Raw genomic sequence first — 19,452 nt, 5'->3', positions numbered from 1 at the left:
ACTGTCTCACACACACACACACACACACACACACACAGTCCCTGCCCTGTTACTGACATAATTCCTCTGTGTCTCTTGGCTTCCCTCCATTCACTGTAAAGACAAAGCAGCTAAAATATCCAGCACTGTAAAAAATGGAGGGTGAAATGAAAGGGTGAATATCTCACCCAGCCCTGATACCAAGCTTCACAGTGCCACTCGTCCATGAGAGAGAAGGACCGAAGTGTTTATCGTTTTATATCAGTCACTATTTGCATTTCACTGGGTAACACGTGTGTCTGTGGATAACTCCTGTCAGTTAGCAGCGTGTCACGTGAGTGGCAGACGGTCAGTTAGCAGCGTGTCACGTGAGTGGCAGACGGTCAGTTAGCAGCGTGTCACGTGAGTGGCAGACGGTCAGTTAGCAGCGTGTCACGTGAGTGGCAGACAGCTGGTGAACTGCAGTGAGAATCTGGAGCTCAGACACTCGGGGCTGAGTAAGTCTGTAAGTCGTCGAACACTGATACAGACTCTGAGCCTGCAGCACATCATCACATCACATATTTTCCTCGAACTGTACTCAAAGAAAGTTAATGTACAAGAGGAAGATGGACGGTGGTGAAGAGGAAGGAGACACTCCTGTACCGTGCTACTGAAAGGAGCTGCACTTTGATGTGACAGGGGACAGACAGACAGATGTACTGTAGGGGACAAAGCTGTTATTTACCTGTGTGAGATGTGTCATCCACTGTGACCACGTCCGTCCTCGCCTCCTCTTCTTTTTCCATCGTGTCCCTTGCTTTCTGCTTCCATCCATCCACGGTGTCCACAGAGTCTGAGTCTTTGTCAGACACACCGTCCTTATCATGCTCAGCCACAGACTCGTGACCTTTGCTGCTGAATGTGGCAGAGACGAGCTTCATGTCAAGCAGTGACTGGGATGACTGGGATTCACCTGTTTCCACATTCACGGGGGAAACTGGTTCATCTGGACTGGGATGAGCCACAGAAGGCGAGTCACAGGGGGTAACAGGAAGTGTTCCACTCTCCCCCTCACACGGTATTTTGAGCAGCTGTGGGCGGCCCTCACTCTCCTCAGCCTGACACTCTGAGTCAGACGTGACTGTGGCACCGTTACAGCAGCTCTCACTGTCCTCTGAGTTTTCTGGACTGTCCTGCTCATGTGCTTGTCCACCTCCCTCACCCTCAGCCGCGGGAGTTTCTCTCTCCCACGGCGTCTCTTTGTTTTGAGGCTGTGAACCTAGCAGCTGTCCAGCGCTCTCTTCCTGACGGACAGACGGATGTTGGGGACTGCTCTCAGACTCGAAATCAGGGCACAATGTGTCGGGAGCCTCTGGGTCTTGTCCTGTGTCCATAACAGGACAGGACAGTGTGCTTTCTGCCTGCATGTGACCTTGGCTGTCCACCCCAGCTTCAGGCACAGGTTTCATATGAACCTGCAGAGTGCCGCCTTCTTCAGTCGGCAGTGCACAGGTAAAGTATTTCCTCTGTGTAGCTGCTGTTTGAACTTCCTTTGTGCAGAGTTGTGGTAGAGTCGGCGTGAGGAGCTGAGCCTGATCTTTGTGGCACAGCTGCACTGCCGGCAGCTTCTCAGCCTCAGTCTCCCTCTGCAGCTCTACAGTATGGGGCTGCTCTGATAGCTTAGCATCAGCCTGTCCTTCAGAGGCGAGCCGATCAGCAGGTTCAGCGTGTGGACACTGTATGGGCTGGAGTTCTGTCTCAGCTGGAGCTGCTGCTAACAGCTTCTCTTTGTGGTTGTTCATCAGCTGTGTGGGCAGAGCAGCGCTGAGTAAACGCTCAGCCAGCTGAGCCTCTGACTGCCTGCCTGCTGAGCGCTGGGCCAGCTCTATGTTCGCCATGGCTGATGCTACTGCTACAGTTACAACTGCCACTGCTGTGGCAGCCAGGTCCTCGCTGTACATCCGCTCTGTTTCTCTGGCTAAGGAAGGGACGTCCGTGTCCTCCACCTTTTCCCCTCTGACTATGGCAGAAGACTCTCTGCAATGCATCATCCCACTGTCCTTTTCTTCACTACTTTTCTTCACACTCGTCTCCTCACCCTCTTCCTCTTCACCCACCCGCAGCTCTCTTGTTTCCTCCTTGTGCTGCTGATCTCTCAGCAGCTCAGAGGCCAAACAATGGCCTAAATATTCCCTCTCAGTTGTCTCAGTGCTTCCTTCCAGTGTATGAAGTGGTGACACATCTGCTGCAGCTACACAGGACAGAGACACAGCTTCTGTAGAATGCACAGATTCCAGAAATGGTTGTAGTGATTTGTCTGAGTCCACAGCTCGTACATGGTGTATATTCTGTTCAGGAAATACCACAAGAGACGAGTCCTCTGTGACTTCTGTAGGATCTGAAAGACTGACAGGAAGTTCCTCTGGACACTTACATTCCACCAAGCTTGTCCAGTCCACGGATCCTGCAGCTTTTCCAGCTAGTGTCAGATCTTCATTTTCTGACAAAGTCTTAGAGGACACATTATCCACTGTCTGTTGGATCGGACCGGCAGACCCCTTTGATTCAGTCTCAGCAGGGTCCAGTACTTCCTTTTCCACTGGTTTCCCAGGTGTAATGTCCTCCCCGTCTCCTTTTCTGATGTCCATTTCACTGAGGTCTGAAGAAGCGATGGCAGAATCTGGGTCCTCAGGTTCATGGACGTTCTGGTTTTGATCCTCGGATGATTCCTTTGTCTCTAATGCCTGTGAAGCTGTAGCCTCAGCTGGATCTGCCCTTCCGTGCTCTGTGGGACTGCTATAAGTAGACTCTGAGGCTGTAATGTCACAGTCAGGTCCATGAGCGTCCCTGGTCTGGCTCTCCGTCTGGCTGGGTAGATGCATGGCGTCCTTGTCAGCTTCCTCTCTCCGGGCTGGCTCAGAAGCTGTGGGACACTGGACGTGTGCCTTTCCTGTTTGATCCCTGGCTTCTGACTCTGTCTCTGACTGAGTACTCAGGCTTGTCACTTGATCTCTCTGTGTCTGTGTCTCACTCTGACTCTGAGACTCAACACTGGAGCTGGAGCTAAGCTTGGCCTCACTGCCTCCTCTCCTCCCCCTCTTCTTCCTCCTCTTTTTCTTGCCCTTTGGTCCTATCTCTTTGAACCCTGGCTTCTCGTCTCCCCTCTCGTCGATGTCTGCTGTTTCACAGGTCGTTTTGTTGGTCTCTGTGTTACTGACCTCCTCTCTGCCTCCCTCCACCCCTCCTTCTTTCCAATCTGGCCCGACTTCCTCCTCTTGCTGTGATCCATGTACTTCCCGTCTTTGTGCGGCAGGCCCATGTGACGGTGCTGGCTGTGCTCCAGCAGCATGTGGCTGACTCAGAGCTGCACACAGATGACGAGAACTGAGACCGTGCTCTAACAGCTGTGGAGGACTAAGACCAGAGGGTTGGGGTGAGCTCAGATCACGTTCTGCCTGCTCCAGCTGTTCAGGCCTTCTCTCATCCATTTTGTCATTGACGTACCAAACTGACTGGGAGCTCACTTCCTGTCTGTTGGAGTCTTCACTGGAAGCCAGGTGGAGGTTTTCACCCTGGTACCAGACAGTTTTTGCTAATCTTTCTGTTCCGTGTGGGGCTGATCCCATTCTGCTTCCAACCCAGGGTTTCCGTGCTGTATCTGGGGACCTGGGGCTGGTCCTGCTGCCAGGCTGAGGACTCATGGAGTCCGGCTGGCTAGGCTCCTCTGGGTCAGACTGGCCTTCCTGAGGATCTTGGGATTGAGCCTGACCCATGGTTACTGAAAGAAGACAGGATTAAATTAAGGAGAAGTCTGGTCTATTATAACTTGATTTCAACAAGACAGCAGGCTGTAAACAAAACTAACACTAACACTAACACTAACCTTAATGCACAAGCAAACTGTGTGAACGCACAAACAGTAAGTAAGATAAATCACAGCTGAGCCAAGGACACACGTCAGAAACGTCTCTGAATGTCTCTGTCTGAACCGGAGGTTTGTTTCCAACCTGTTGGACTGTGACTGCTCATGTTTCCTTTGTTTTCCAGATTATTTATTTTTGGGCAGTTTTGCCTTTACTGAACAGGGACAGTGGCAGAGACAGAGACAGAGACAGACAGGAAACACAGGGGACCAGAGAGAGGGACCATGTCCCTGGCTGGAATATGTGCATATTACTGAACCACAGGGCTACGACAAGCCCCATGACTACCAGAGTTCCAGCAGTCAGACCGCTTTTTAGAAGGTGACGTGTTCACAGATTTCAATAACTAACTCAGAACTTTATTATTATTATTATAGTCAGGACTAATATATGAAAATAAGTTTTAATAAATCCTTTAATACTGTACTGATTTCTTTAACAATTGGTCAAAGGACTGTGTGTAACATGACTCTCAGCTCAGAGTGTTGATGCATCTTTCTTCTGTTCACTCTCACTGTTTTTCAGCCGCAGCAGCAGCTGCAGGGGAAACGAATGGTCGTGTTGTTTCTGCTGCATGAGGAAATAAACTGGTAATGATTATCATAACTAATGGAAAAGGTGGCAATAAATCAGCTTCCTTTCACTGTCAGTTAAAGCAGGTTTAAGTTTGGTTTAAATAACTAACCTGATGTTTTATTCTAAAGCTCATTCTAACACATATAAAATACTTCTCATTACTAATAAACACTGCGCCTGAAGATGTCACAGTAAAACAGTAAGTGTGTTAAATCAGGTTAAAGAGGCTCCACGTCTGTGCAGGCATCATGTGACAGTTTCATACAACCAAAGGAAAGTTTTCCTGTGATGAAAGAACCTGTGAGCACAGAGTGATGTCATCACTCACCTGTCCCGTGTGCAGCTGACTCTGGGCCTGGGTTTGCTGGAGCACTGACTGTCACTGATTCTGTATCTGCCGCTCGCTCACAGATCAGCACGTCCACTTCCCACTCTCCTCCTTCCTGTTTTTCTGTAATGGTGGTGGTAGACAAGGCATCTGCGCTCCTGCTAGCACACGTCCCATCACCACCTGGTGTAGACACTGGCTTTCTGGGTAATGGAGTCTCTTCTGCTCTGGCACTACGCTGATTTTCAGTGTCTCCTCCGTCACCAACCACAGATGCCACTGCTAGTTCTCTAGCTGAAACACTTCCTTCTGATCCACTTCCTGTTATCTTGGTGGGCCCCTGTGCAGTTCCTCTGCCAGCCTCTGGGCTGCTTCTATTTCCTGTAGCTTCTGTTGCACATCTTGTGGTTTTTGTAGATTTCTTTTTGTTTTTCCTGTTCTTGCCAGCAGGAGATTTGGCAGCCGGTGTACCCCTCTGTCCTCCCCCAGATCCTCGGCTCTGACAAAGACGCTCACTGGTACAGGACGTATGAGTGACAACAGCAGGGTCCTCCCCCTGAGTTCCCTCCTCCAGTGACAGAAGACTTCCTTGTTCCACTGTTGTTGTGCTACAGTTCTCTGTGGTTACCTCAGCCGGGCCTGCCTCTCGGCCGCTCTCTTGTTGTCCATTTGAGCACAGCTGCAGCCGGCAGACAGGGCCGAGCGGTGCTGCTGCGACGGTCCCAGCAACATCACATTCTCCCTGCAGCAAGGACAACAAATCCAAAGTAAGTGCTGATGGAAGAGTGTCGCTGCACACACAGCTTCACTAGCTCTTAAACAAACACAGGAATATCTCAGTTTGACCCTGAGTCACACAGTAACTACCCCACTGTGCTACCACAGCATCACCACATCAAATACAAATCTGACTGAAGATGTATGTTATTAAAAATAAGCTTATGAAACACACACACACACACTGTGTACACACACACACACGCACTGTGTACACACACACACACACTGTGTACACACACACACACACACAGATTAGTGTGTGAATGATAATCTACAAACTGTAAATAAAAACCTTCACTGTTCTCAGTTTCACTTCCACTGTGCTTTAGATAATGAGGTTAAACACTGTGTGTGTCAGCAGAACATCTGGAGAGAAACTGCTGTACCAGTGTGAATCTGTGTTTCCTAATGTGCTTTGTTCAAATATGTGACATCTCATGGGCAGGACAGGAGAAAATGTGCACCGTGTATTGTAGTAGATGATGTAACACACAGGTCAACAACTCTCCGTCTCTGAGCACCAAGCTAAAGAAAACTCATCCAGCAGCTGTCAGCTCACCTCTGTGTCTCTGTGAAGCTGAATCAGTCTCCTCAGCTCCTTCACCTCCTCCTGTAAGGAGCAGCCTCCCCTGCTGTCCGTCTCTGCCCCCTCCTCCCTCTGCCGCCAGCCGGTCAGCGTGTATGTGCCGAGGTTTGCGTGATGCTGAAACAATCGGCCTTCTGAGGAAAAGTGCAGCTCCTCCTTTGGCTCCACCTGGACATCTGAGGACGCCTCATACCTACAATCACACCAAGAAACCAGCTGTATCTGAGAAACACATGAAATATCAAACACAGAGTCATATACTTCACCCTACTGTCCTTTCAGTCATACAGAGACAACATTCTGTCACCAGTGAATCAGCCTGTCCAATCTGTGAGTCAGCGTGAGGACGAATGAGAAACACTGGCTGTGAGTCTGACCTCAGAGAGGGAGGAGACAGTTAAAGTGTTCAAATACACAACTGAATGGCAAACACTTACAAACACACAATACCCAACACACGTGACACACACAGCTCCGTGGGGTGGGTGACATCACATCACTCATCCACACTGAAACCACGCCCTCCCACATCCACCCACACCCTGAGATAGGATCAGCCAATCACCACCCTGACTCTGACACTGGGCTTCTGTGTGAAACACTGTCATGTTGATTCCTTCCAGCCACCGTCATCACACACTGTCCATGGTCCCGTGTTTAAACGTGAGCACATGTGCCTCTGATGTGTGGACGCCCCGTCCATCTGTGCAGCTACAACATGTTTGACTCCACAGCAGCCCGAGTCCACACTTTTGTCTCCTCCATCGAGACACTGACTGGAACTGAGGCTCCTTCTCACACCTCACATCATTTTTCTGAATGTAAGGTCAAAGCCATGTATATGGCTGGACTGCCTTTGCTTCTTCTTCTCTCCTCCTCTCTGCTCTCACTGACATGTCTTCTGTTTCTGTGTCAGACAACAGCTGATCAAGCTGCAGAAGGACTCACTGTGTGAAGAGCTCCACCAGCTGCTGATGTCTTCTGCTCTCTGCCACTCGTGCTGCCGTCTGTCCCTGAGCGTCCGTCCTCCTCAGAGCCTCCCTGCCTCCAGGCTGCTGCAGGAGGAACAATGCCACCGTCCTCAGACCATGACTGGCTGCCAAGTGCAGGAGGCTGGACAGCTGCTGGCCCTGAGACACAGCTGGAGAAGAAGACAGAGAGAAGGTGAGGGGGCGGACTCAGCTAATCAGACTGAACAGCGTGAGGCGGCACAGGAGACTCAGAGACTCAGTTTTCTGCTTCGGCCTTTAAAAGTGACAGCAGTCTTTATTTAAGCCTGTCATGTCAGCGTTCAGCCATTCACAGGCCTTGGTTTCATTCAGACATGAAAGATGTTCTATCATCTGTCCTCATGTTCTCCTCTATACTTGAAATACTAATAACTAAGAGAAAACAATGAAGCATTTATCAGGGGTGGGTGGGGCAGGAGGAGTAACACACACAGAGCTCATGTTGTGTCTGTGCAGAAACTTCCTACAATACTGTTTCTGTTTTTTCTGTTAGGCGACCTCTGGTGGTCATGTGAGGTGATGTAATCCACCGAGCTGCAGAGTCAGGAGGAGGCCGGGGCTGATGGGACAACACAGGACTTTCACACAGGAGACGTCAGCACTGCACGCCCCCTGTGCACCAAGCCTTCCACTACCTCACCTGTACATTTACCACTGTAACCATGACGACAAAGGTCCATTACAACACAAACCATATGACTGTCTCAGCAGACTGTTGGAAGACTTGTTTTAAGGAGACTGGACATCATGCATGGAGGAACTGCACAGAGAGCAGAGGACACACGCTTTGGTGACGGACAGAGACATTCAAAGTAAAAGCACGGTGCTAACTCACCGCTGCAGCTGTCCAGATCAGCGGACCTGTCCATCCAGGTTTCCTTGTGTGTCTCTGCGTTGTGTCTGTCTGTGTCACTGTGTGTGTGTGTGTCCGTTGCTTCGATGGTGTGTGTGCGCTGATCTATTTGTCTGTCCACGTCCGTCTGCTTGTGTGTCTGTGCGGTCCTGTGGTGGGGTAGGCTGAGATGTCTCAGGGCCAATGCCAGGCTCTCATCCAACTTCTCACACTCTTTCAGTGGAATCTGTCACACACACACACACACACACACACACACACACACACACACACACACACACACACACACACACACACACACACACAAAGTGATGCTCGTCTTATTGTTTATTTCCTGGAACAGTTTGTAAAACATGGTTAAACTGTTGGTAGGTCCTGCTTAAAAAAAGAACATGTTATTGAATGACACCTCCCACTTACCTGCTCATCGTCCAATAGCAATGCTTCCTGAGGAGCTGTGTTGTCAAGCAGGAAACAGGCCATGTCAAGGGCCAAGTCCTACACACAACACACACATTGAGTCTTTTGTCATTATTCTGAGAAATTCAGAAAAGTCACATGACTGCGTGGTGCGTTCAAGTGCTGATTTCATTCACATTCATGAATTTTGATGTGCACACAGATCAGAGTTGGGACGGCCACTGCTGCGTCACACAGCATCAGAATGACTTTACTGTCAGCTGGTGCGTCAATGCAAAAATGAAAAGGATTCACCATCTGAGAAAAATGAAAATTGTCCATTTTTGTGGACAGCTGTTTAATTTCAAGATTGGAAAGACTTGGACGCCAAACATGACGTGGACGTGACTTCTCACAGGTTCAGGTCCATTTGAAGGCAGCAGTTAAATACATGCAGCTAAACTCACTGGGACAGAAGGACATTTTACAGTGTCAGCACGTGCTGGTGGACAAACACAGTTTCTAAATGGACCCAAACACACAATCAGAAAAAAACTCAACAATTAGACGAGTGTACAAAACAGGCTGCACCACCTCAGATGATCAATATATTTTATCCAGATATAAAACTGCTCATAACCAGACACATCTGTTCCAGACCTGCAGCAGAGTGAAGGAGTGGAGCTGTTACCTGGACGAAGCAGAAGGTCTCCTGTGAGCGAGTGTCCACTGGTCCACCAGGCCGAGCCCAGCATAACTTCACCAAGACCTGTTCACACATATTATGGGCTGTGCACACACACACACACACACACACACACACACACATCAGTGTATGTGTTTAATTAGCTATATGTTGCTAATTCAAATAATGAGCTAGTTCTAGTTCTAGCTGATTCTAGTGTGTGTCTGTCTGTCTGTGTGTGTCTGTCTGTCTGTGTGTCTGTCTGTCTGTGTGTGTCTGTCCATCTCCTCATCACCACAGAGAGGAAAAGAAACAGTTCTTCTCTTTGTTTACTGACCAGAGGAAGAGAGATGAGAGGAGACGGTGGAGAGACACGTCTCCCTCAGTGTGGCTCTGTCTCACACACCCAGCAGGGTGACAAGTTGGAATTTCATGAATAAAGAGGGGAAATTCTTAGGAACAAGTAAAATATCACCTAGTCCAGTCATAAGATGAAATATTTCAGCTGTTCTGGTCTTAACATTTTTTCACACCACTGTGACTTTTTCTGTTGTAAATTCCTGATTTTATTCTCACAGCAGTTTAGCGTTTTGCAGCAGTGCAGCTGTGTGACATCATACTGTTTTATACCCTGGAGAAGACTTTATGCTGTCCCACTGAGACAACTCCTGGTCCTTTCTGTGTGTGTGTGTGTGTTGTACCTGGACACACAGCCTGCAGAGTCTTCTGGCTGACTCGCACAGTGCTGCTCACATGCCTCTGGATGGATCCTGAGATGATAAGATAAAACTCCACCTCCACGTCTTCCTGCTCCTCTCCCTCAGCACGACACAGCTCATCATCGTCAAGCTGAACAGTCAACACACACTGTCCCTGAGAGGAGACACAGATTTAAATGTGAACATACAGATGTGTCCAAAAACAGAACATCTGTCCCTCTGTATCTTAGTACAGGACTGTGTCTTGGAACGGCTCCAAAGCCTGCACAGGGTGTGATGGCCACAGGTGACGGTGAAGGCTGCTATGAAGACCCTGTTCACCTGTTCACCGTGTTAGGGGGGGCTACGCTGCAGCTCCTCTAAATTACTGTATGTAAAGAATATTTTTTAAGTAACAGCTAAGATGCTGTGCAGCTTTTCTTCTGCAATAAGCTAATATTATGACATCACTCCCACCCTGCACAAGCCCAGCACCTGGAATGAATGAATGATGCTGTGGATACTTACATAGAGAGGAGCCTGTTGTGGGTTCAGTTTCATGGTGCTGGACTCTAGAAGGAAACACACAGTGATACAACACAGTGATACAACACAATGATACAACACAGTGATACAACACAGTGATACAACACAGCGATACAACACAATGCAGCATGTGCAGCAGCAGCATGTGACAGGTGCTGTAACAGAGGGAGGCTGAGCAGACACACTGAACAGACAAACCATTACAGGGAGCCTGTAATTCAGGTTCCATGGAGCTAAAGCAGGTCCTTTTAATCTGGGTGTGTTCTGTCTTCTGTTATGCAGGGAAATATTCATGTCTGACTGTCTGACGCTCTTCTTCTTCTTCTTCTTCTTCTTCTTCGCCCTGTTTGCACTCAGCAAACAACCAAACTGCATCAGAGCCAACATGTGGTGAGGAGTGGGACAGACAGTCTGTCTTCAGTCTCCTCCTGCTCTGTGATCCCGCCCACTGTGCTTTAATGCAGCTCAATTCAACAGACAGCTGTCAGACAACTGAGCAAGGCATGAGCAAGCTGCTGTCCCTGCACCCGACTGGACAGCTCCCATCAGTGTGTTAACATCTGTGCACTCTGAGAAGACAAAGCTACGTCTTTAGGTGAGAAAAGAGTCACTTGGTGTGGACAGAGGACTTACAGCACATGTCGTTATGAGAGGATTACACTCTCACAATGTGGATGTGCACTTCTGTATTTTATTTTATTGTATTGTATTTTATTTCACAGTAATTTATTTTTCCTTCTTCATTCTTAGTTCCTTCCTTATTCCACTTTATTGGACCTTATTGTGTTTTTCCAGTGTTTTCATCCATTTTTACACCAAGTTCCATCTCCACCGGCTGCTCTCTCTCTCCCTCTCTCTCTCTCTCTCTCTCTCTCTCCCTCTCTCCCTCTCTCTCTCTCTCTCTCTCTCTCTCTCTCTGACAATGATCATAGGAACTTAATTTAAAGGTTAATAAAATGCTTTGACAAAGAAACCAACCCTGTCTCTGTGGACACTTCATCTGTTACGTCACTTCATGTCCTTTGCGTGTCTTCTTCACAGGCTTCCTGTTTCCTAATGCCCTGTTTATCATGTTAACGATGACTATCTCATGTGGAGCTGGACTCTATTTTATAATAAAGGTCACCACCTTATCATTTTTATTGGGAGCTCAGTGATCTGATAAAGACTTCCTTCCCTCTCAGTGTGAGCCGCGGGTTGAGGTGTCATTAATACGTTCATCCAGCCATCAGCTGAACCACAGCATCTCACGTACATGGAGCAGAGAGCGTGACATTCTAATCACAGACATGTCATAAAGACACAGAGCCGGGGTCAAACCAGCTGGTCTGCACTGACACGGCACACACACACACACACACACACACACACACACACACACACACACACACACACACACACACACACACACACACATAAATACACATTGGTAGTTGGTGGATTTTTGGCCACTGGTCCTGATTTGGACATCACAGTGTCTGACTGACAGTGCTGAACATCTGTAAAGCAGCTGTGAGGAACCGGCCTGACTCTCTCACAGGTTTGATTATTACAGTTCATCCTGTGGGACCATGAATGTCGGAGCCTGAGTTCATCACACTCCATCTTCTCAGACTGGTGCTAAAGGAGGGGTCAGTGAACCTGCCGTCTTCATCCTGTGGGAGCACGAGTCTCTGTACAAAACGTCTCTGCTCGTCCGTGAGTTGGACCAACCAACAGTGGCCAAACCTGCCAAAGACAGGGTTTACAGAAGGACAGCTGCAGTCTGCAGGGCTCAGGTGTGTCGAAACATCGACATCATTTCTAACCAGCTAATAACAGAAGTTAGCCTTTCAGCTGGAGTGTGGCTTCCACGATCATGTGACCAGTGACCACCCAGTTCAGTCACGTCATCCACGCAGTGACACACTGAGGGAGGAACAGGACGACAATGCCCCCATCCACAGGGCAGGAGGGGGTCACTGAATGGTTCCATGAGTGTGGACGTGATGTGAGTCTTATGCTGTGGCCTTCACAGTCACCACCACCTCCAGTCTGTCCACCCCTCCAGTACAGTCCAGAGACTTGGAGAATTAAAACAAAGGATCATGGAGCGGGTGTGGAGGCTCGTGGAGACCCAGCACCGGACTGAGACACTTTATGATGGAGCAGCATGTAATGGAGGAGGAAAGCTAACGACACGCTGTGTCCTCCAAACTAAAGAAACACCACTGAGCATTCAGACAAGCAACGTCTCTGAATGACGGCAGGTAGGAGCAGCCTGAGGACAGACACGTGGCTCATACCACAGAGTGAGACTTTAAGATGAGTAGAGTTTACAGCATTAGATCCTCTTGTCCTTCTGTCTGTCTGGCATTAGAGGTAATCCCCCCCCCCCCCCCCCCCAAATGAAATGCACGTGCGTGTGTGTGTGTGTGTGTGTGTCTGCTTTGTAGCCCACCCACCCTCTTAATCCCGCAGCATGCGTTCATTAGAGATCAGTCTGTTTCCAAAGCCCTCAGCCAGCCTCACAGAGCAGTGAGTTTACAGTGGGCCCATCGACTGCTGGCGAACGAATTAACAAGAAAAGAGAGAGAAACATGATGATGTCTGAAAGATGAGAGCAGGGACCTACTGTCCGAGTCCTCACAGAGCTCCCTGCAAGCTTGATGAGGGTGAACGTGACGCGAGTCCCATGCTGAGGCCTTCACAGCCACACACTGCAGACAGTATAAACAGCTTCATCACCTCTGCCTCTATATCCAGAGCTCAACACTGTGTTTTTAGAACTCAGGCCTCAGCTGGTCTGAATACAGAGAGAAGAGCTTCACACAACAGGCCCAGAGGAGAGGTGGACGCTGCAGCTGTCCAACACTCACAGTGAGACGGTGAGACGGTGAGACGGTGAGACAGTCTGACAGCGAGACAGTCTGACAGTGAGACAGTGAGACGGTGAGACAGTCTGACAGTGAGACGGTGAGACGGTGAGACGGTGAGACAGTCTGACAGTCTGACAGTGAGACAATGAGACGGTGAGACAGTCTGACAGTGAGACAGTGAGACGGTGAGACGGTGAGACAGTGAGACAGTCTGACAGTGAGACAGTGAGACGGTGAGACAGTGAGACAGTCTGACAGTGAGACAGTGAGACAGTCTGACAGTGAGACAATGAGACGGTGAGACAGTCTGACAGTGAGACAATGAGACGGTGAGACAGTCTGACAGTGAGACGGTGAGACGGTGAGACAGTGAGACAGTCTGACAGTGAGACAGTGAGACGGTGAGACAGTGAGACGTTGAAACGGTGAGACGGTGAGACAGTGAGACAGTCTGAAAGTGAGACAGTGAGACGGTGAGACAGTGAGACAGTCTGACAGTGAGACGGTGAGACGGTGAGACAGTCTGACAGTGAGACGGTGAGACAGTCTGACGGTGAGACAGTCTGACAGTGAGACGGTGAGACAGTCTGACAGTGAGACGTTGAAACGGTGAGACGGTGAGACAGTGAGACAGTGAGACAGTGAGACAGTCTGACAGTGAGACGGTGAGACAGTGAGACGTTGAAACGGTGAGACGGTGAGAGTGAGACGGTGAGACAGTCTGACAGTGAGGCGGTGAGACGGTGAGACAGTGAGACGTTGAAACGGTGAGACGGTGAGACAGTGAGACGGTGAGACAGTGAGACGGTGAGACGTTGAAACGGTGAGATGGTGAGACAGTGAGACAGTGAGACAGTCTGACAGTGAGACGGTGAGACGGTGAGACAGTGAGACGTTGAAACGGTGAGACGGTGAGACAGTGAGACAGTCTGACAGTGAGACGGTGAAACAGTCTGACAGTGAGACGGTGAGACAGTGAGACAGTCTGACAGTGAGACAGTCTGACAGTGAGACGGTGAGACAGTGAGACGGTGAGACGGTGAGACAGTGAGACAGTCTGACAGTGAGACAGTCTGACAGTGAGACGGTGAGACAGTGAGACGGTGAGACGGTGAGACAGTGAGACAGTCTGACAGTGAGACAGTGAGACGGTGAGACAGTGAGACGTTGAAACGGTGAGACGGTGAGACAGTGAGACAGTCTGAAAGTGAGACAGTGAGACGGTGAGACGGTGAGACAGTCTGACAGTGAGACGGTGAGACGGTGAGACAGTCTGACAGTGAGACGGTGAGACAGTCTGACGGTGAGACAGTCTGACAGTGAGACAGTGAGACAGTCTGACAGTGAGACGTTGAAACGGTGAGACGGTGAGACAGTGAGACAGTGAGACAGTCTGACAGTGAGACGGTGAGACAGTGAGACGTTGAAACGGTGAGACGGTGAGAGTGAGACGGTGAGACAGTCTGACAGTGAGGCGGTGAGACGGTGAGACAGTGAGACGTTGAAACGGTGAGACGGTGAGACAGTGAGACGGTGAGACAGTGAGACGGTGAGACAGTGAGACAGTGAGACGTTGAAACGGTGAGATGGTGAGACAGTGAGACAGTGAGACAGTCTGACAGTGAGACGGTGAGACGGTGAGACAGTGAGACGTTGAAACGGTGAGACGGTGAGACAGTGAGACAGTCTGACAGTGAGACGGTGAAACAGTCTGACAGTGAGACGGTGAGACAGTGAGACAGTCTGACAGTGAGACAGTCTGACAGTGAGACGGTGAGACAGTGAGACGGTGAAACGGTGAGACGGTGAGACAGTGAGACAGTCTGACAGTGAGACGGTGAGACAGTGAGACGGTGAGACAGTGAGACGTTGAAACGGTGAGACGGTGAGACAGTGAGACGGTGAGACAGTGAGACGTTGAAACGGTGAGACGGTGAGACAGTGAAACAGTCTGACAGTGAGACGGTGAGACAGTCTGACAGTGAGACGGTGAGACAGTGAGAGCTGCAGTTTCCTTTTAACGTTAGAGACCAAGCTTCCAGGCTGGAGGTTTATTTTAAGGTCAAAGGTCAAGGTCACTATGACCACGTTCATGTTTTGCTCAGCAATGTGATATCTTAAGAACCGTTTGAGGGATGGTCTTCAAACTTTGGACAAATGCTGACTGTGACTCGAGGATGAACTGATTAGATTGTGGAGGTCAGAGGTCAAAGGTCAAGGCCACTGTGAACACCCAACACCAGTTCCAACACGAGTTCCCAGACAATGCCATTATCACTACAAAACACCCAGAACCCTCACCTCTGCTACAAACAGCCACCCACCGCCTCAGAGGCACACCACCACCTTACTGTCATCAGGTCACATGATGCAGATCCAAACAAACACTGACGTCTACTAACAAGTGCTGTGATATATCTGACTGCTGTAAGCCACAGAGCTCCACTGTTTCCAGAGACTGTTAAAGAGACATCAGTGAGTCGCACTGGGACAGTTCCTTCATCACCACGACCTCACTGTAGTTTACTCTGCATGTTTGTCGTTAGCACCGTTAGCACCGTTAGCACCAGCAACTGTTCTATAAGGAAAGCTACGACTTCACTGAAACCAACAAGGAGAGAGGGAAGAAGGAGGAGAGAAGGAAGAAGGAGGAGAGAGGGAAGAAGGAGGAGAGAGGGAAGAAGGAGGAGAGGAGGAGGAAGGTTTTGGTTTTACAGCCCACAGCTTTACAGCAGACAGACAGACAGACAGACACACACACACACACACACACACACACACATACACACACACACCCAGATATAAGACCAACACACGGTGGGAATACTGGACTTAGAGTCACCAGGTGAATTCAAACACCAACTGTTCACTAACAACTTCAATTTATCAACTTAAAAGTTAAAGACAGGTCAGTGTTCCCAGATTGAACCGCAGGAACACAGAGCTTCACACCCATTATCTCCCACACACGAGCTGGGATTCATAGAAACAGTGTGAGTGTGCTCACACACTCTGTCAGAGCGCCGTGTCATCTGATGATGACGCGAGGCGTCTGAGGAGTATAATGGTTAACGTGCACATCATATAACATGTAACTCAGGCTCAGGACCTTTGCCTGCAGGTTGAACCACAGTAAAAATCACTTGTTTATTGATGAATTACATTAGTGTGATGATACTGATACTAATTGTTAGTATAAGCACTGTGTGATCTGTGTGAGCTTTTAGTTTAACTTTCATACCGTTTTATTTCATTTCACTGTTCATGACATTATGTGAACTACATCATTCTGTTTCTGATATTTACTGCTGATGGAGATGTTTTTATTTCAGAATTAAGCTGAATTCATTTCCAACGTGCAGCGCAATCCAGAGATCTACAATCCATAGATCTACAATCCAGAGATCTACAATTCATAGATCTACAATCCAGAGATCTACAATTCATAGATCTATAATCCATAGATCTACAATCCATAGATCTACAATCCAGAGATCTACAATTCATAGATCTATAATCCATAGATCTACAATCCATAGATCTACAATCCAGAGATCTACAATTCATAGATCTATAATCCATAGATCTATAATCCATAGATCTACAATCCATAGATCTATAATCCATAGATCTACAATCCATAGATCTATAATCCAGAGATCTACAATCCATAGATCTATAATCCATAGATCCTGAGTCAGGCATGACCTTGCTACTACCCTCTACTCTCCACTGCCTCCCTGCTTTTAATACAGGAGTCAGTCTTTCTAACTCTTTTCTTTTCATATTTCCTTCCTGTGCTGATGATGGAGTATTCCTCCCCATGTTACTTATAACATGAGTGATGACTCAGCTTTGTTTAGGTGCCCCGGTTAAACGTGAGCTTACCTACGGTGAATGTCAGCATGTCTGCAGGGGGAAGGTCTGTCAGTGGAACTGTGCTTCTCTCCGTGTGCAGGTCTAATGAGTGGTGGAGGATTCAGGGCGTGTCTCCCACTTCCACAGTGACTGAGGTTTCTAAAAACAGACCCATGAGTGCACACAGCACAGAGTGACACTGCTTATTGTGTGTTTTAGTGCACACACAGTTTTATTCATCTGGAATAAAACTCTTCTTTTCAATACCAGAGTTTTTGTTTGTAGACAGAGTGGAAGATACTTCACACACTGCTGCCCAACTGAGACACAACACACACACCACTGTGAGTCAGACGCACATAAAGACTGTTCGGGCACATTTGTACATGCAAAAATGCAAACACACACACACACACACACACACACACACACACACACACACACACACACACACACACACACACACACACACACACACACACACACACACACACACACAGCAGAGAGGGGGCTGTGCTTCCAGAACTTGTTGTAATTATGTGTTATACAACTGAATGCTGACTCTGGCTGTACTTTTACAGAGAGGTACAGCTAGAGGCTGGAGACGAACTCAGCTGGCCAGAAGTTATGTCTGGTATGGAAGGAATGAGCCGGAGAAGAGGAAGGAGACAGAAAGAGAAAGGGAGAGAGAGAAGCAGCAGAGGGAGCAGCAGAGGGAGCAGCAGGGAGACAGGGAGGCGCAGCAGCTGCTAATCCTGCTTTCAGCTGTGCTGCACAGCAGCCGTTCTCCTCTGCTGCACACAGAGCTGCAGTGTCACTCACTTCCACCGGCTGCACACATGAAGTGGCAGCAGGCTTGGCTTCTATCACAACAAGCCTTTGCAGTTCCAGCGGCTGCTCCTGCTCAGAGCTGCACTCAGTGAAGAGCAGGTCTGCAGGAGCAGCACTGAGCCTGTAGCTGTACAGCAGTGAATGCTAACTCACTGTTACAGATTTCATCACAGTTGCTGTTTTTGGTTGTGTTCTCTGTTCCAGTTGTGTAGACTGAAAACAGAATAACATCAGACAGACCTGTTTGCTGTGCAACCGAAACGCGTCAACAGAAAAACAACGTGTCGTCTGTGCTACTGAAACTGTCACGGAGGGAACAGCAGGTTTGGCAGCTCAGGATCACACAGAGGGATCCACTGTCCAGAGGGATCCACTGTCCAGAGGGATCCACTGTCCAGAGGGATCCACTGTCCAGAGGGATCCACTGTCCAACAGTCAGAGGGAGCAACACATCACCGACAGCAGCAGCATCGAAACAGGAAAGAATTCAACACAAAGTTATAGCAACCACTGCGTCATTAAACCATCATCAGCTCTGATGTCCTGCATTACCAATGCTGATGTACCAACAGGAAAATCAGGGCCTGGGGCCACTGCAGGGGCCCTGAGGGCTCCGGGTCTTACTGCGTCAGCTGATAAACCAGCATAGAGCAGGTTAATCCCACGCAGATCATCACATCAAATCAGTATTTTTTAACTACCTCACAATAAAAGATCGAAGCATCAACACAGAAATAAATGAAAAACAAGGAAGACAGGAGACAGTCTATAAATCAGGCTTCTACATGTCCCTCAGACTGCTGTCCCTCAGACAGATGTCCCTCAGACAGATGTTTACCAGATAGTCAGACACTTCCCACTGAACTCTGTCACTCTCTCAGCTCGTTCACCTTACCACACATCTGTCCCCAGCAGGACATTTCAGACACACACATGATTTTGCAACCTGTCACCAGTGTTAACACATCACATTTACTTCTCTCTTTAAAAACAACACACCTCCATTTCTCTCAGCCGTTCAAAGAGCAGCTTTCTGTCTGTCGTCTGTCTGTTCTGCAGAGCGCAACATCACTGACAGTGTTTTTAAAATGTTACTGTGGTGATTGAACTCAGTTAGCAGGCTAACAGGTCACTACGTAACATTTACTTAGTAACAACAAAGAACAGACAAATCTTCAGCTCCATCACTGGACTCTGTATCCAGTGTACAGCTCTCTGACTCCAAAGACTCAGATTAAGAGACACTAAGACTAAGACCTGGGACTAATCTCATCGTTATAATCACATCGGTCTTCAGAGTGGGACTCAGAGGAAAAGAGTGCATGACTGAATGTTGGAGTGCATCAGTGGCGTCTCATGTACCATCGGTGTAACGCCGCACCACACGCTTCTCTCGGCATATCTCCCTGTCAGGGTGAGCCAGCGGCGGCCTCTGTGATTCCAGAGCTGTCAGAATGGGTTTATTAGCAGACAAAGGAGACATAATCTCTCTCTCTCTGTCTTTGTCTGTCCCTCTCACTGGACCCACAGGGTTTTTGTCCAACACCTCAGCGCTCAGAA

General features: G+C 48.7%; 1 protein-coding gene across 7 annotated transcripts in view; it reads right to left on the bottom strand.

Annotated features, from left to right (window-relative positions):
* Nucleotides 1-19,452, bottom strand: part of akap13 (A-kinase anchoring protein 13) — a 61,277-nt gene that overhangs the window by 32,369 nt on the left and 9,456 nt on the right. For all 7 annotated transcript variants that reach the window (XM_041037582.1, XM_041037583.1, XM_041037588.1 and 4 more), the window contains exons 2-10: nt 10,328-10,371; nt 9,803-9,974; nt 9,108-9,205; nt 8,438-8,515; nt 8,000-8,243; nt 7,103-7,295; nt 6,128-6,347; nt 4,789-5,530; nt 707-3,739 (exon numbers count right to left, since the gene is read on the bottom strand). In XM_041037582.1, coding sequence (XP_040893516.1) covers nt 707-3,739; nt 4,789-5,530; nt 6,128-6,347; nt 7,103-7,295; nt 8,000-8,243; nt 8,438-8,515; nt 9,108-9,205; nt 9,803-9,974; nt 10,328-10,360 — 4,813 coding nt within the window. In that variant the 5' untranslated portion in view covers nt 10,361-10,371. The remainder of the gene's footprint in view (nt 1-706; nt 3,740-4,788; nt 5,531-6,127; nt 6,348-7,102; nt 7,296-7,999; nt 8,244-8,437; nt 8,516-9,107; nt 9,206-9,802; nt 9,975-10,327; nt 10,372-19,452) is intronic.

This window comes from Toxotes jaculatrix, chromosome 5 (genome assembly GCF_017976425.1).
Source record: "Toxotes jaculatrix isolate fToxJac2 chromosome 5, fToxJac2.pri, whole genome shotgun sequence".
Lineage (NCBI taxonomy): Eukaryota > Metazoa > Chordata > Actinopteri > Toxotidae > Toxotes > Toxotes jaculatrix.
This window is presented reverse-complemented; position numbering and strand designations above follow the sequence as displayed.